At 36.2% G+C, this 19107-nt stretch overlaps 1 protein-coding gene across 10 annotated transcripts in view; it reads left to right on the forward strand.

Annotated features, from left to right (window-relative positions):
• Positions 1-19107, forward strand: part of LOC149800885 (uncharacterized) — a 66048-nt gene that overhangs the window by 9745 nt on the left and 37196 nt on the right. For 6 of the 10 annotated variants that reach the window (XM_089954924.1, XM_089954930.1, XM_089954926.1 and 3 more), the window contains exons 3-15: positions 2908-2934; positions 8487-8528; positions 9954-9995; positions 11208-11249; positions 11846-11887; positions 14080-14121; positions 14828-14869; positions 15401-15442; positions 16049-16090; positions 16697-16738; positions 17341-17382; positions 17996-18037; positions 18640-18681. In XM_089954924.1, the coding sequence (XP_089811050.1) occupies positions 2908-2934; positions 8487-8528; positions 9954-9995; positions 11208-11249; positions 11846-11887; positions 14080-14121; positions 14828-14869; positions 15401-15442; positions 16049-16090; positions 16697-16738; positions 17341-17382; positions 17996-18037; positions 18640-18681 (531 nt within the window). The remainder of the gene's footprint in view (positions 1-2907; positions 2935-8486; positions 8529-9953; positions 9996-11207; positions 11250-11845; positions 11888-14079; positions 14122-14827; positions 14870-15400; positions 15443-16048; positions 16091-16696; positions 16739-17340; positions 17383-17995; positions 18038-18639; positions 18682-19107) is intronic. The other 4 variants (XM_089954931.1, XM_089954929.1, XM_089954925.1 and 1 more) reach the window with 4 other exon arrangements.

The following is a 19107-nucleotide window of genomic DNA, read 5'->3' on the forward strand; positions in this document are numbered from 1 at the left end:
CTGTTCTGATCGACCTTTCGTCATCACAAACGTACTATTTTAAAAGGTGACAACAGTGAATGTTCCCATTAAAGAGGAAATATATCATATATTTTACATATTTCATATTTTTTATTTTCATTTTAAATATTAAATTTGTTTTAGCCCTATCATCAAAATAACATGTATTAACATTGTTTATTTAGCTAAACATCCTTCAAAATAATTTCTCTCTTTATACACAAAAGTGAGGCATTTAACTGAGCAATTACTGCAAAAATGTCTTTAAAACTCGATCCCACTGAACAAATGTCGTCTTCACGTCGGTTGGTCTACAAAGGAAAACTGGGCTTGTTCTTAAATAACATAATATCCCCAAATAACTTCTGCGTACGTAACCTTTCAGAAATCATTCCATTATCCTTCTGAACATCGTCATATTTGTGGTATTAAGTTTTGTAGCGTACTGTTGACCTTGCCATAGGTTTGACCTTAATAGGACCGCAAAGGCAAACGTGTGTGTGTGTGTGTGTTGGGATTTTTAAGGTAGCCTTAACAATTTTTTCAGTCATATCGCTATGAACTGTGCATTGTGGCAATTTATAGTGATCTGTAGCACTGGGGCATCATGGCGCAGACATGTAGCATAATGTCCCACCCATTCACATTATTCTGACACCAGGCCGACCAGTCCTAACACTAAGCTCTTAATGCTGACTGCCTATTGAGGCAGCTGTTAGTACCATTTTAGAAGTCTTTGGTATGACTCGGCTGGCGTTCGAACCCGCGACCTCCCACATCCGAGGCTGACGCTCTAACTACTAGACCACTGTAGCGATACAAACGTGTGTAATTGCGTTGTGGATGCTTTGAGGGGAAAAAACGACAAAATGATCAAAAGAGACATCTATATGCCGGAAAGAGATTCTATAATCAGCTAATAAACGATAAACCTTGTTTTGTTGTAAAAATCAGCAAAGCAATACTTGCAATATGGGATGGATTTTAAATTTTGTTTTTTATTACTGATTTTTACATTAAGTTTCCGATTAAATGTCAATCTTTGATCAACTGATTGATCTTGACCGTATCGGACTGATTTTGACAGAAATGATAAATACAGATTACTGGTTGACGCTAACCTTTTGTACCATCTAGCCAAGTTTTTATAACCGAGGATAAGGCTTGAACACACATTGGTCGGAACAAAGGCGTCGTCAAACTTCTAAGGGATGACGAAAGGTGAGCAGTTGTTCTTGTCAGTCACCAAATGACGCCCTTGTAGGAAGAAGGCACATTATTTTGAAGGCCCAAGATCATATCATACTCGAGTATTCGGTTTACGAAAACTTATGGTCCGAACGTGGACGTTGAGTAGACTTTTCATTTTTGCATAGCCAAACAAAACGTAAGCGGTTTTGATTTGTCAAAGCAAGTTCATTATCACGTTTAAACGGAGGGGCCCCGACTGGCCGAATGGTCTAAAGCGCTCTCCGTTACGGATCACTGCCATCTCACCTCTGTCTGCGTGGGTTCGAATCTCGGATTCAGCCTATGTGGGTATGTAAGAAAGCTTGCCAGTAGCTTCTCGTGGGTCGGTGGTTCTTTCCGGGATTTTTCCAGGTTCTTCCTCCACCATTAATACTGGCCGCCATGTATAGTCTATCGTGTGCTGAAAAATGGCGTTAAACCCTACAACAACAACGTTTCAACCGTGCAGTCTATCGTATTGACTATATTTGCAACATCGTATAACGCGTATAATTTCAAATGCTTCACAGAGGGTATTTATATTGTAAACAAATTATTTAGCACACAGTGAACAAGTGATTATGTGAAAGAATCTGTGTAATCTGTTTGCCCGGTAAAGATATTCGAATATATTTATTTTCTGTATTCATCATTGTACGTATGTTTCGAAACAGTCGTCATGTAATGTACACGTACATCCAGTTCTGCTTTTAAGGCAATCTGTATTGAGCAATCACTTGTCTTAAACTGAAATATTTTATTTCAAGAATACAGACCATGAACTTTTCAAATAATTAACTACCTATCTTCAAGGACTAGAAGTTTCCTTCTAAGACGCGGCTACCCAAAAGAGATTTGGATGTATTGCAGTTGTCGGCTCGCAGACGACTGAAACTTGACCTTTTGATTACGAAATGATTAAATTGTGCTTGCTTTCACCACGGATGGTTATGGAGTTCAATCACCCGGCTGTATATCCTAAGCTGCATGCTGAAACCTCGTATTTTACGCTCATAGTTTGAGTGACATCATGAATTTATTGCTATCGAAAAAAATTAGAAGGTCTGCAATGCGACATACCGTTATCACATAATTTATTCTTTATTATAGTAAAAATAAAATGTTTTGCTGGCAACTCTGGATAAATGATCTTCATCCGTTCTACTGTAATTTTAACATTAACAAGTTGTCGCAATTCTTGATATTTGTATCGAAAACAAATGCGACGACTGTAATAAGAACAATAATGGAATAGATCCTTTAATACAATTAACCCTGCGAAACATGTTGTCAACAAAACTACAGAATACATTTTAGATAATCTTGTTATCGCTTTATAGAATAACCAAAACGATTAAGCTTAGTGTCATACATCTAAATGATTCATAATTCCCTACATTACATGTTTGTTGCTTTAATAATTAAAAATAATCAAACAAAATAAAACCACTTCGTTTCAAAATTGCACTATGCCATCTTGTTTACAGTATTGAAATATACTGGAGATTCCTCTCGGTTAAAAATAGAATCTCATTCAACTAGACTGTGTTCCTCCGTGAAATCTGATACAAGAGACTTGCATATAGCTGAGAGCTCGCGGAAACATGCCAGTCTCGTTGAATCAACCCATAAAAGTGGATTAAATAAAATTTTGAAAACTTCTGGTTTCAATTTCAGATCGAGTCATCGGCGAACAGATTCCAGGTAGATATTTGAAATCTCGATGAACTGATTAATGTACAGAAAGACTATAAAGATGATTTCGTCTCTATTGAAAATAATTAGCTATATTCAAATATTGTATATCTTCTTTAAACGCTGAGTGAAATTGCATTAAACTTGACAGCACCCACACCAAACTGCCACTTAAAATGAGCACGAAATAACCGGAACCTTTGTTAGAGTAAGTTTTTCATTACAGTTAGATAGGTAAAGTGTAATTCTTTGAAACACTTTAATACAGGTATTTCTTGGGTTTCTGACTCTGTACCCCAACAAAGGACCCTTCCTAAAACCGCTCGCATACATGTTTACCTCCACCCACCCCCAACAAATATCTACAATTAATGATCTAACGCAACCAAAGTTGGTCTTAGATGTAATTGTCAATTCATTTTTTTAATTATTTCATTTACTCTTTAAAGGTAATAGAAAGAATCTAAAACGTTTTGCTAAATCATTTTTCATTTATAGTGTAGATGAAGAAAGAAACATGCGAGTCATTCAACCGTAAACCTGACAATCTCGTATATTTTACCTCTCATTTGTTATTAAAGTTATAGGCATTCAATCAAATTGCATATACTTTTACAGTAACCAAGATCTTTTACATTACATCGAAAGTTAATTTCAATCCCGATCGAGTGATAAGATGTCTACATCAATAGCTAGAAATAAGTCTTAAAATACATTTGGTTTTTGCTGGCTTGTTTGTTTGCTTTTTTTCTTACTCACAGGGGAAAATAATTTCAAAATCATTTAGAGTTAGCAACTTATTGTGTTTTATGAAATATTACAATCAAATAGTTTTACGTAGAGTGATATTTAAGCAATCGTAAAAATTATACAAATAATCTGTTTTATAAATGAAATAAATGTACATGTAACGGAATCCACATCTAGGGTGCATATCTTCATTCTATCATTACAGTAGGCCAGTGAAAATTGGCTCACTCGGGATCGTATATTGCATATCAGTATTGTAGACATGAGAGCAATAGGGAAGTCATTATATTGGAGGTAGGAGTATCTACATAGAATGACATTTTCATTCCGTACGACATCACCACTGTGGTGAAGTATCTCAGAACGCAAGGGAACGACGTCTACAGACCTGTACGGTATTCTATGGGAATTTCTTAGCTCATTCCTTCAACAACAATCTTCAAGGACAAGTTCCTAATATTCTGGGCAGGTTACATTAGCAGATGCACTTTTCCAGAAGTATCAACTAATAGAAGCAGAATGGTCGCCCCATCACTGTGTTTTCACTCGCTGTTCATATCAATACATCCGCAGTTGACATCCTGCTTGGGCTCCTTGACTATAAACAGTTAGAACGAATCACGATAAAAGGATACCATACGTCGAATCATCACAAAAGAAGGGATAGCAAACAAGAACTCTCCGATCTGACGTCAATATCGACTTCAAATGTCCAAAGGAGTTAACTTTGTGTCCAAATTGGATTTCCCATGGGTATTAACATTGCTGAATAAGACGCTGTTTTAAACCGCTTTCGATGGGTCTTTGTTTATCAGTGGAAGAAGACCTGCATCGTACTCGCACTATTGACGGCAGGTAAAATTAGCGAGATACGCGCTTTATCAGTCGACCTGAACTATTTGCAGTACCGACAGGATGGGACAGTACAACTCGTGACGGCACCGGTTTTCATTGTCAAGAACAGGCCCCCATTCGTGGGACTTTTGTAGTGAAACATCTCTAAAGAGTTCATCTCAAGGTCGTCTACATGAACCAGTACGAGCTCTAAAGTGGTACTTAAAATGGACTGAGCTGGTGGGTCGATGGAGATCTAACCTCTTCTAACCACTCAAACATGAAAGGGCAGCATATCAGCACATTTATTTTCGTCTTAGATAATTGGTTTTTCGTTACGCATATTTGGTAATAATCCAGACTCAACTGAGTTTTCTAAGCAAGTTGGTTCACGAAATTAGGAAAGTCGCCATAAGCATTACATTTGAAGGCAATCATCCTATCTGACATTATCCATGCTGTGGGTGGGAGATGAGAGTCCGCGTTCTCCAGCTTTTATGTCGGATATGTTTCATCCCAAAGGTTCAGCGAGACCTGATAGGACCTATAGCCGTGGCGCATCAGGTTACGTTCCCAGGTAATTCGACAGCTTCAAAAGAACCCGGTTTCACGACTTAAGCTGAATTTGCATGACGGAAGAGTTTCCCTTGCTATGCTTCTTCCCGACAGATCGGTCTATTTTCTTGTCAGTTTACCTAGAAGCTGTCTTAGATATCATAGTGGACGGAAGATCGTCTCTGCCTTGTAAGGGGTTGTAACTTCCTCCAATTAGTTTTTCTTCTGAAGTATCATCATTCGGAAACGTATTTGGTGAAGATGTGCAATTTTTATAGTACATTTTCATCAACAATACTTGCCGGATATACACATACAACTTCCCAGTCTCTGCACAGTTACATCCGTAAGAGGAGCATGCCTATCGCTCCAGTAGTAACTGAAGTATTCAGTATTTTGGCGCCAATCCGTGTATCAAGGAGAAATTACCTAGGTAGGTAGTTAAATCTTGACCTCCGAGGGCTTTAATCAGTGGTTAGTAGCATTTAACCTAAGGCATTATGCGTTGTTTAAAATAAGCATTTTACATGACAAGCTGGTCAAATCTTTTAATGGCTTTGGTTTTGCAGTTAGCTTATGACCTTACGTGTTGTTGGCATCCAATATGCATGATCTCCTAGTCTTAATATAGTGAAAGTTGTTGACCTGCTAAATGCTTTCTTCCCAATTTATTATGTTTTTATGCTCGATCACAGCGAACATTATTTTTAAGTTTGAAAGCATTTATTTTTGACGGATTTATATAGTGTATATTGCTTATATTTGCTGTCATTTAATATATAGTCGTTATTCATGCCAGTAAAAGTCATAAATTTGGTCTGTTTGGGTTACTAGTCGTCTATTCCATATTATTACTACCATGGTAATTATTGTTTTTTAATGTAACAGTTTTGATACATCCCGTGTTATGTCTTCTTTTCTTAAGAGTCCGTCAATCAAGAAACATGAAAGCACTGAAGAATCGAATATTACCTTGCATTAGTGTTTGATTCTTCTGCCACATTAAAAGCAAACAATTACCAAATTTTTCCTTATTTTTAAATGAGATTTAAAGGAATGTTCCTTCATTACTTGGTGCACAATTCTATCTTGGAATAAACATTTTACACAGTAGATATGTATCATTGCCTATATTTAGCACTGTGGCCTGGGTGTGAGCAGAACGAAACGCATACCTATACCAATATATCTGGTGGAGGATAAACTCGGCACAACCCTGGGTAGAAACAATAGCCACAAGAAGCTACTTGCAAGCTTTCTCAAATACCCACCTTGCCTCAACCAGTGATTCGAATCCACAAGGATAGAGGCGAGATGCCGGTGATAGGTAAAGGCGAGCGCGTTGGAAAACTCAGCCACACGGGTATATAAAATACTACTAACTTGTCACAAACGTACAGCATGATAACCCATATTTTACGCTGTAGCCTTTAGTCCAGTTTTGTGGCTTCAGTTATATTCCTGCAATAATTAACAAAAACTGATAGTTGTAAACATATTTATTCCTATCCTATCCTCAAAACAAAGAAAAGTAACTATGGCTTCTAATTCAATTTTCATTAGCTTGCAACATGTTTTTGCATTTTCTTAAAGACTGCACATGTTTTGGGCAAGATATTTTAATTAGAATACTCACACCTGTAATAAATCTCGATGAGCATTACATCGTTTCAACAATAGTTTACAATGACCCTATTTTACGCTTCACTCACTTGGGTTAAATATTGTGTTTGATTACATCATGGGCGCAAGGCATGATACTATTCTAAAATTAATGATCAGGTACAACTGTTACTACCAATTCCATGCTACAGAGGAGGTTCGTCGATATATATTTCATATTGTGATGGCATTGGTTAAATATTGCAATTAGGTCATGACTATACGACGTATTTGCATGTTATATGCATACTATCCTACCTAGAATCGCGAAACCAGATGTCTAGAGGCAACCAACGAGATGAGCACCTCTTGCACAGAAAATGTACGTGACGTCTACCTCATGCTTTAGTGACTTTGCTTAAATTTTGGTGTTAAATGTTCATTAATTGGATGATATTCATCTTCCAAACTACAACATCACACTGGGTTGATCTGTTTCAAATTCGCCTTAAAAAAAAACAAAACCAAAAACAAAAAAAAAAACAAAAAACAAACGCAATGTTGCCCATACCTCATGCTTTATCGACATGGATTAGGTCTTTTGTGGAATCAGATCCATCTATGCTCGAACTAGATACATATTCGCATATTCAGAAGGCCTTTTCTACCCAGTGCCGTTTGCAATAAAACAAGCACTTATTCAGCTCTAAACTTTTCGAATTGATCACAAAACATGTTAAAGTGCCATTTCTAACCCTCACGTGAGTACAATTGCACATTTCATGTGAACGAATTCAGGAATTAGACGAGTGAATTGCATGATCCATGTTTCTAATGCGAGGCCCTTCTTCTAGTGAATTATCATTATAATGAATGCATGAAAATGTTTTTACTGCTCTCTGCCACAACCATGACACTGAAAGCACGTCTCACTCACCCAGTAAAGTCTACTTTCTAGAGGTGAACAATTATATCATTGCATTACCACAACTTTGACGTCATAGAAAAGACTGTTAGGTACGTAATTTCACAGCATGAAAGCACAAAATGAATATAAAGATAAAAAACGGAACAAACATCGGCTAGGATCACTTTGGTTGGAAGCTATTTTATACATGATGATGTTTAGAGCAATTACTACACTCTAGTTTTATCCCGTCTTGACTATGACTTCGAGATGTCGAGTACAACGAGAAACGCCATCCCGATTATAGAATGTAAAAACATTTTACCTTTGAACATATTTCAGCAATTTACAAGGCGGCAACGTGGTTGGCTGAGACAATGTGTTCACACATTCGTTTTGTAGATTCCCTGATATTTCCAACGTCTCCAGCTGAACACAAGGATGATATTTTTAATTGTGCCTTCGTTTCTAATACTTCAGAACTATCCAGTTTGACGATGTGATTGAAATGTCAAAAATATAACTAGGTCGCTGGAAGTGATATAGGAACCTGAATACTTTCCTTAGCTCTAGCCTAAGGTCATTTATCGTTTGTGGATGAAAAATGTTTGTACTGCTGGCTGTCACTCCCAGGATACTCCAACCATGTCACTTATCACCCAGTAAATTCTGCCTTCTAGAGGTAAATAATAAAATCATTGCATTACCTCAACTTTAACGTCATAGAAAAGATTGTTTGGTAGGTGATTTTACAGCATTTAAGAACAAAGTGAAAATAAAAATGCGAACAGAACAAATATATTTAAATCGAACAGCGGCTTTGATCACTTTGTTTGGAAGATATTTTCTACATGATCATGTTTAGAGTAATTACTATACCCTTGTTTTATCCCATCTTCGCTCTGACTTTCAGAGATGTCGAGTACAACGACAAAGGCCATCCTGGTCAGTGAAGGTAAGAAACGTTTACCTTTGAAAATGTTCAAGGACATTAAAATGCGGTAACTTGGGTGGATGTGACAATGTGCTTGGTTGGTTTCACAGCATGTAAGCACAAAATGAAGAACGGCATATATATGATGTATACAATAATTACTAGACTATGGTTTTATGCGATCCTCCCACTCAGTTTTAGAGATGTCGAATACGACGACAAAGGCCATCCCGATAATTGGAGGTAAGAACTTTTTACGTTTAGAAAACGTTTCAGGACATTAAAATGTGGCAATGTGATTGGCTAAGACAATTTGTTTACACATTAATTTTAAAGATTTCCTGATGTTTCCCACGCCACCAACTGAAACCAAGCATGGTATTTTTAACTGTCCCTTTGTTTCTAACACGTCCTGATATATCACATTTGACGATGTGATTCAAATTTCCAAATTAAGACCATGTAGCTGGAAGAGATGGAGGATCTAGAATAATTTCCTTGTCTCTATCCTAAGGTCTTTTATCGTTTGTGTATTAAACTTGTTTCTGCTGCTATCTTTCACGAGGATATTCAAACCATGTGTCTCTCTCACCTAATAAAATATACCTTCTAGAGGTGAACAATGATATCATTGCATTACCTCAGGTTTGACGTAATAGAAAAGACTGTTAGGTAGGTGGTTTTACAGCGTACAGGAACAAAATGAAAATAAAGATGAAGAACGGCACAAATATATTTAGATCGAATAGCGGCTAAGATCACTTTAGTTGGAAGCTATTTGATACATGATGATGTTTACAGTAGTTACTACATTCTGGTTTTATCCCATCTTGCCTCTGACTTTCAGATATGTCGAGTACAACGACAAAATGTTTCAGGACATTAAAATGTGGCAATGTGGTTGAATGAGACAATGTGTTAACACTTTTTATTTTGTAGACTCCCTGATGTTTCCAACGTCTCCAACTGAAACCAAGCATGGTATTTTTAATAGCTCTTTTATTTCCATCATCTTCAACTATATCACATTTGACTATGTGATTGAAAATTGCAACTTATGACCGCGTAGCTAGTAGTAACTGAAATGCTTTCCTTGTCTCTAGCCTAAGGTCATTTATCGTTTGTGCAAGAAAAATGTTGGTACTGCTGGCCCTCTCTCCCAGGATATTCCAAGCATGTCCCTCTCACCCAGTAAAGTCTTCCTTCTGGAGGTAAACAATGGTATCTTTGTTTTATCTAAATGTTGACGTCGTGGTAAAGAATGTTTGATTGACGGTTTCACAGAATGTGAGCACAAAATGCACAGAAGGATGAACGGCACAAATATATATAGCTGGAGTAGCGGCTCGGATCACTTCAGATAGAAGCTATTGTACAGATGATGATGTTTACAAAAATTACTATACCATGGTTTTATACCATCCTCTCTCTTTCTCTCACTTTCAGACATGCCGGGTGCAACGACAAAGGCCATCCCGATCATAATTGGTAAGAACGTTTTACCTTTAAGAATGTTTCAGGACATTTAAATGCGACAACAAGATTGGCTGAGACAATCATTTAAAATTCGTTTTATTGAATCCCTGATGTTTCTCGCGTCTCCAGCTGAAAACAAGCATGGTATTTTTAGTTGTTCCTTTCTTTCTAACACCTCCAGGTATACCACACTTGACGATGTGATTCAAATTTCCACTTGATCACTATGTAGTTGGAAGAGATGGAGGAACTGAACTACTTTCCTTGTCTCTATCCTAAGGTCATTTATCGTTTGTGCATGAAAAACGTTTCTACTGGTATCTCTCACATCCAGGATACTCAAATCATGTCTCTCTCATCCAATAAAATCTACCTTGTACAGGTAAACATTGATAACATTGCATTATCTCAGCTTTGTTGTCATAGAAAAGACTGTTAGGTAGGTGGTTTTACAGCATGTAAGACAAAAATGAAAATAAAGCTGAAAAACGGCACAACTATATTTAGATGAAATAGCGGCTAGGATCACTTTAGATGGAATCTATTTTATATATGCTGAAGTTTAGAGTAATCATTACACTCTGGTTTTACCCCATCTTGCCTCTGACTTTCAGAGATGTCGAGTACAACGACAAAGGCCATCCCGATCATTGAAGGTTAGAATCTTTTACATGCGGCAATGTGGTTGGATGAGACAATGTGTTTACATTGTTTTTGGTAGATTTCCTGATGTATCCAACATCTCTAACTGAAAACATGCATGGTATTTTTAATTGCTCCTATATTTCTTCAGATATATCACTTTTCACGATGTGATTGAAAGTTGCAAATTATGAATAGGTAGCTGAGAGAGATTGAATTACTGATATACTTTCCTTGCTTTTGTCCTAAAATCATGTATCGTTTGTGCATGAAGAATGTTTGTACTGCTGGCTGTCATTCCCAGAATCATCCAAGAATGTCACTCTCACCCAATGACATCTACCTTCTATAGGTGAACAAAGATATATTTGCTTTACCTCAGCTTTGACGTCATAGAAAATAATGATACGTAGGTGGTATCACAGCATGTAAGCACAAATGGAAGAGAAAGATTAAGAACGGTACAAAAATATTTAAATCGAATATCAGCTGGGTTCACTTTAGTTGGGAGGTATTTTCTGTATGATAATGTTTACAATAATTACAATAATATGGTTTTATCCCATCCTCTTTCACTTTCAGAGATGTTGAGTACAACGACAAAGGCTATCCCGATCATTGAAGGTAAGAACATTTTACCTTTGAAAATATTTCAAGACATTAAAATGTGACAATGTCTTTGGCTGAGACAGTGACACTATCTTTTTTTTTATATTACCTGATGTTTCCATCGTCTCCAACTGAACATATGCATGGTATTTTAATTGCTCCTTTATTTCTAACACCTTCAGATATATCACCTTTGACGATGTGATTGAAAATTGTAAATTATGACCCGTAGCTGGTAGAGATGGAGGAACTGAAATACTGTCGTAATCTCTGTCCTGATGTCATTTATCGTTTGTGCATGAAAAATGTTGGTACTGCAGCCTGTCACTCCCAGGATATTCCATGTATGTCCCTCTCATCCAGTAAATTCTGCCTTCAAGAGGTGAACAACTACATCTTTTCTTTACCTCAATATTGACGTCATGCAAAAGACTGTTTGGTAGGTGGTTTCATAGCATGTAAGCACGAAATGAATAGAAAGATGAATAACGGTACAAATATATTTAAATCTAATATCGGCTGGAATCACTTTTGTTGGAAGCTATTTTTTACATGATAATGCTTACAATAATTGCAATAATATGGTTTATCCCATCATCTTTTACTTTCAGAGACGTCGAGTACAACGACAAAGGAAATTTCGATCATTGAAGGTAAGGACATTTTACGTTTGACAATATTTCACTACATTAAAATGTGGCAATACGGTTGGCTGAAACAGTTTCTTTAAAGTTTCGTTTTTTAGATTCCATGTTGTTTCCAACATCTACAACTGAGCACAATCATGTTACTTTTAATTGGTATTTTGTTTCTGACACCTCCAGGTATATCACATTTGACGATGTGATTAAAATGTCCAAATTATGACTATGTAGCTGTATGAAATGGAGTAATTGAAAATTTCTCATTGTCCCTCTCCAACGGTCATTTATCGATTGTGCATGAAAAGTGTTTTTACTGCTATCTGTTACAATGGGACAATCAAAACATGTTCTTCTTACCCAGTAAAATCTACCTCTTTAAGGAGAACAATGATATCATTGTTACGTGTTTAGGCTCGAATAAACAGTAACAGAGAAAGCGTGAAAACAACAAGCTTTTTAAACTTTAACAAATAATTTATTTTCCTGGAAAAAGTCTGTATAAATAAAAAAGAGAAGAACTTACGGTTTCAACAATCAAATCCAAAACTAATCTTAGAATAATCCACGAATTATTTTGCAAAAGTCCTAGTAACAAGTGTTCTAATAGTTTCAAGTTCGAATGCTGATGGAAAATCCAAGATGGATGACGATGACGTATGCTGTAGTCAGGACTGTGCTATCTACAGTTCCTTGTAAAAAACACTCCTGTGTTGGAAATCTGAATAAAATTTGTAAGAAATGTCTTTCCCCAAAATGTTATATGAGCACTCTTCAAATATTTCCAGATAATAAAGAATTAATCCTTTTTAAATCCAAATGATCTGAAGATGATTAACTCAAAATCTGGCAACAACAAAGAAAACAACTTGATACCAAGTGTAAACTGAGAAACCTCTCTCTACACATCTCTATTAAAACTAACAAATGCGTAGTTGTGGAAAAACCAGAATTGCGAAATCCAAGTGGGGGGTCACGTGATCGTGTTTATGTCACGTACACTATAAATGACCCTGACGAAAACCAATCATTTTATCTAATAAATAAAAAAATAAATAAAAATATTGTTTACATCTGAAACCCAAAGTGCCATCATGACTTGGACAACAACCAATCATTTTAAAATAAAAATAGAACTTTGTTTACTAATTTTGAATCACAGTCAGCATCCAGGCCAACACCTGGTGTTTATGAAAAGAATGATTCAAATCAACCAATTTTCTGGAGAAATATCATCTCCAGTGAATAAATTTACATTGCAATAGCATGTAAGAAAAATAATATAAAAAATAATTTAAAACTGACAAACAATTAAATTAAAATAAATATATATTAAATCAGATATACGTAACATCATTGCAATATCTCAACTTTGGTATTATAGAAAAGACTGGTTTCGCAGCATGAAAAGTGCAAAAATGAATATTAAGTTGAACAACGGCAAAAATATATTTAGATTGAATATCGGCTGGGATCACTGTAGTTGGATACTATTTTCTACATGATGATGTTTACAATAATTGCTACACTCCGGTGTTAACCCCTCCTTCCTCTGATATTCCGGGATGTCGAGTACAACGACAAAGGCCATCCCGATCATTGAACGTAAGAACTTTATACCTTTGAAAATGTTTCAGGACATTAATATGCAGCAATATGGTTGGCTGAGACAATGTGTGTACAGATTTCTAGTTTTGTACAATCCTTAGTGATTCAAAGGTATCCAACTGAAAGCAAACATATTAATTTAATAGCTTCTTTGTTTCTTACACCTCATGATATATTTGAGGATGGGATTGAAATTTGCAAATTATGAATACATAATTGGTGGAGATGGAGTAACTTAAATCCTTTCCTTGGCTCTCTCCTAAGGTCATTAATTCTTTGTGAATGTAAAATGTTTGTACTGCTGGCTGTCACTCCCAGGATACTCCAGGCATGTCCTTCTCACCCAGTAAAGTCTCTATTCTAGAAGTAAACAATGATATCTTAACATTACTTCAATGTTGTCTCATCGAAAATACTGTTAGGTGGGTGGTTTCACAGCATGTAAGCACAAACTGAATAGAAAGATAAAGAAAGGCACTAACACACATATATCAAATAAGGGATGTGGTCACTTTAGATGGAAGCTATTTGATACATGATGTTTATAATAATTACTATACTATGGTTTTATGCCCCTCTGTCTCTCTCACTTTCAGGGATGTCGAGTGCAACGACAAAGGCTATCCCGATCATTGAAGGTAAGAAGTTTTTACCTTTAACAATTTTTCTGGACATTAAATTTCGGCAACGTAGTTGGAAGAGACAATTTGTTTACACTTTCGTTTTATTGGTTTCCTAATGTTTTCTACTTATCCAACTGAAACCAAGCATGATATTGTTAATTGTTCCTTTGTTTATTAAACCTCCAGGTATATCACATTTGTCGATGTCATTCAAATTGAAAAATGATGTCTAAGTAGATGGATGAGATGGAGGATCTGAAATAATTTCCTTGTCTCTATCCTAATGTCATTTATCGTATGTGCATGGACAATGTTTCTACTGCTATCTGTCACAACCATTACATTCAAAGCAACCAATCAAATGTACCTTCTAGGGGTGAAAACATATTATTGCATTACCTCAACTTTGACGTCATAAAAAGTAGACGGTTTTACAGCATGTAAGAACAGAATGAAAATAAAGATGAGAACACCACAAATATATTTTGATCGAACAGTGGTTAGGATTACTTCAATTGGAAGCTATTTTCTATATGATGACGTTTACTACATTCTGATTTTATATTAGCTTGTCCCTGTCTTTCAGAGATGTCGAGTACAACGACAAAAGCAATACCGATCATTGAAGGCAATAACTTTTTACCTTTGAAAATGACGCAGGACATTAACATGCAGATAGGTGTTTGATTGAGACAAAGCGTTTACACTTTTTGTTTTGTAGATTCCATGAGGTTTCTTACGTCGCCAACTGAAACCAGCCATGGTATTTTAATTGCTCCTATATTTCTAACATCTTCAAATACATCACTTTTGACAATGTGAATGAAAGTTGCAGATTATGACCTCGTAGCTGGTAGAGATGGAGTAACTGAAGTGCTTTCCTTGTCTCTAGCCTAAGGTCATGTATCTTTTGTGGATGAAGAATGTTTGCAGTGCTGGCTGTCACTCCCAGGATACTCCAACCATGTCACTTATCACCCAGTAAAGTCTCCCTTCTAGACGTAAACAATCATATCTCGCTTTACTTCAATTTAGACGTCATAGAAAATACTATTAGGTGGGTGGTATCACGGCATGTAAGCACAAAATGAAGAGAAAGATAAAAATGGCACCAACATATATAGATCGAATAGGGGCTAGGATCACATTAGCTGGGAGCTATTTTCTATATGATAATGTTTACAATATATATCAAATAGGGGAAGTGGTCACTTTGGATGGAAGCTATTTGATACATGATGTTTACAATAATTACTATACTATGGTTTTATCCCATCCTCTCTCTCACTTTCAGAGATGTTGAATACAACGACAAAGGCTATCCCGATCATTGAAGGTAAGACTATTTTACCTTTGAAAATATTTCAAAGGTAAAATACATACGGCAATGTGGTTCGTTCCGACAGTGTCTTTACACTTTCTTTTAGTAGATTCCCTAACGTCTCCAACTGAAACCAAGCATAGTATTTTAATTTTTAAAAATTGCTCCTTCATTTCTAACACCTTCTGATAAATCACTTTTGATGATGCAATTGAAAATTACAAATGATGACGACGTAGCTGGCAGAGACGGAAGAACTGAAATACGTTCCTTGTCTCTATCCTAAAGTCCTTTATTGTTTGTGCATGAAAAATGTTAGTTCTGCTAGCTGTCACTCCCAGAATACTCCAAGCGTGTCTCTATTACCCAGTACATTGCCGCCTTCTAGAGGTCAACGATGACATATTTGCTTTACCTCAAATCTGACGTCATCCAAAAGACTGTTTGGTATGTGGTTTCACAGCATATAATCACGAAATTAATAGAAAGATGAATAACGGTACACATATAATTAAATCGAATATCAACTGGAATCACTTTAGTTGGAAGCTATGTTCTACATGATAATGCTTACAATAATTGCGTTACTATGGTTTATCGCATCATCTCTTTTACTTTCAGAGACGTCGAGTACAACGACAAAGGAAATCGCGATCACTGAAGGTAAAAACATTTTACCTTTGAAAATGTTTCAGGACATTAAAATGCGGCAGTGTGGTTGGCTAAGACGATGCGTTTACACATTTCAAGTTTTGTGCAATCCTTGATGATTCAAAGGTATCCAACTAAAAACAAACATATTGTTTTAATTGCTCCTTTGTTTCTTACAACTCCTGATATATCATATTTGAGGATGTGATTGAAATTTACAAATTATAAATACGTAGCTGGAGGAGATGAAGTAACTTAAATCCTTTCCTTGGCTCTCTTCGAAGGTCATTTATTCTTTGTGGATGAAAGATGTTTGTGCTGCTGGCTGTCACTCCCAGGATACTCCAAGTATGCCCTTCTCAGCCAGTAAAGTCTCCCTTCTAAAAGTAAACAATGATACATGTGCTTTGCTTCAATTTTTACGTCATAGAAAATACTGTTAGGTGGGTGGTTTCACAGCATGTAAGCACAAAATTATTAGAAAGATGAAGAACGGCACAAACATATATACATCGAATTCGGGCTGGGATCACTTTAGTTTGGAGCTAGTTTCTATATGATGATGTTTACAATAATTACAATAATATGGTTTTATCCCATCCTCTGTCTCACTTTCAGAGATTTTAGGTACAACGACAAAGGATATCCCGATCATTGATGGTAAGAACATTTTACCTGTGAAAATATTTAAAGACATTCAAATGCGGCAATGTGGTTGGCTGAGACAGTGTCTTTACACTATCCTTTTGTAGATTCCTTGATGTTTCCAACGTCTCCAACTGAACACAAGCATGACATTTTTAATTGCTTCTTTATTTCTAACACCTTCAGATATATCACTTTTGACGATGTGATTAAAAATTGCAATTTATGACCACGTAACTGGTAGAGATGGAGGAATTGAAATTCATTACTGGTCTCTATCCTAAGGTCATTTATCGTTTGTGCATGAAAAATGTTGGTTCTGCTAGCTGTCACTCCCAGAATACTCCAAACATGTTTCTATTACCCAGTACATTGCCGACTTCTAGAGGTCAACGATGACATATTTGCTTTACCTCAAATCTGACGTCATCCAAAAGACTGTTTGGTATGTGGTTTCACAGCATATAATCACGAAATTAATAGAAAGATGAATAACGGTACAAATATATTTAAATCGAATATCAACTGGAATCACTTTAGTTGGAAGCTATGTTCTACATGATAATGCTTAAAAATTGCATTACTATGGTTTATCCCATTGTCTCTTTTACTTTCAGAGACGTCGAGTACAACGACAAAGGAAATCCCGATCGTTGAAGGTAAGAACATTTTACCTTTGAAAATATTTCAGGACATTAAAATGCGGCAATATGGTTGGCTGAAACAGTCTTCAAACTTTCGTTTAGTAGATTCCATCATGTCTCCAACATCAACAACTGAGCACAATCCTGTTATTTTTAATTGGTACCTTGTTTCTAACACCTCTATGTATATCACATTTGCCGATGTGATTAAAATTTCCAAATTAAGATTATGCAGCGGTATGAGATGGAGTAACTGAAAATGTCTCATTGTCCCTCTCCCAATTTCTCCTTGTCCCTCTTCTAAGGTCATTTATTGTTTGTGCATGAAAACTATTTGTGCTGCTATATATCACAAATGGAACACTGAAAACATGTTCCTCTCACCCGGTAAACTCTACCTTTTAGAGGATAACTATGACATCATTGCAATATCTCAACTTTGACGTCATAGAAAAGACTAGTTTCACAGCATGAAAGCGCAAAATGAATAAAAGGTTTAAAAACGGCACTAATATATTTTGATCAGATATAGGCTGTGATCACTGTAGTTGGATACTATTTTCTACATGATGAAGTTTACAGTAATTACTACACTCTGGTTTTATTCCCTCTTTCCTCTGACTTTCAGGAATGTCGAGTACAGCGACAAAGGCCATCCCGATCATTGAAGGTAAGAACTTTATACCTTTGAAAATGTTCTAGGACATTAAAATACGGCAAGTTGGTTGACTGAGACAGTGTCTTTACACTATCGTTTTGTAGATTCCTTGATGTTTCCAGCGTCTCCAAATGAAAACAAGCGTGTTATTTTTAATTGCTCCGTTATTTCTAACACCTTCAGAGATATCACTTTTCACGATGTGATTGAAAATTCAAAGTTGATACCACGTAGCTGGTAGAGGTGGAGTAACTGAAATACATTCCTTGTCTCTAATCTAAGGTCATTTATCGTTTGTGCATGAAAATGTTGGTACTACTGGCTCTCACTCCCAGGATACTCCAAGGATGTCCCTCTCATCCAGTAAATTCTGCCTTCTAGAGCTGAACAATGACATCTTTGCTTCACCTCAACTTTTACGGCATGCAAAAGACTGTTTGGTAGATGGTTTCACAGCTTGTAAGCACGAAATGAAAACAAAGATGAATAACGGTACAAATATATTTAAAGCTAATATCGGCTGGTATCAATTTAGCTGGAAGCTAATTTCTACATGATGATGCTTTCAATAATTGCAATAATTTGGTTTATCCCATCATCTCTTTTACTTTCAGAAACGTCGAGTACAACGACAAAGGAAATCCCGATCATTGAAGGTAAGGACATTTTACCTTTGAAAATATTACAGATATTAAAATGCGGCAATATGGTTGGCTGAAACAGTGTCTTTAAACTTCCGTTTTGTAGATTCCATGATGTTTCCAACGTCCTCAACTGAACACAGTCATATTAGTTTTAATTGGTACTTTGTTTCTAACACCTCCAGGTATATCACATTTGACGATGTGATTCAAATTTCCAAATCATGATTATGTATCTGTTTGAGATGGAGTAACTGAAAATTTCTCCTTGTCCCTCTCCTAAGGTTATTTATCGTGTGTGCATGAAACATGTTTGTACTGCTATTTCTCACGACTGTGACACTCTAAACATTTTCCTCTCACCCGGTAAAATCTACCTTTTAGAAGAGAACAATTACATCTTTGCAATATCTCAACTTTGACGTCATAGACAAGACTGTT

Source organism: Sinohyriopsis cumingii, chromosome 4, assembly GCF_028554795.1.
Source record: "Sinohyriopsis cumingii isolate HCF-2022 chromosome 4, ASM2855479v2, whole genome shotgun sequence".
In the NCBI taxonomy this organism is placed as follows: domain Eukaryota; kingdom Metazoa; phylum Mollusca; class Bivalvia; order Unionida; family Unionidae; genus Sinohyriopsis; species Sinohyriopsis cumingii.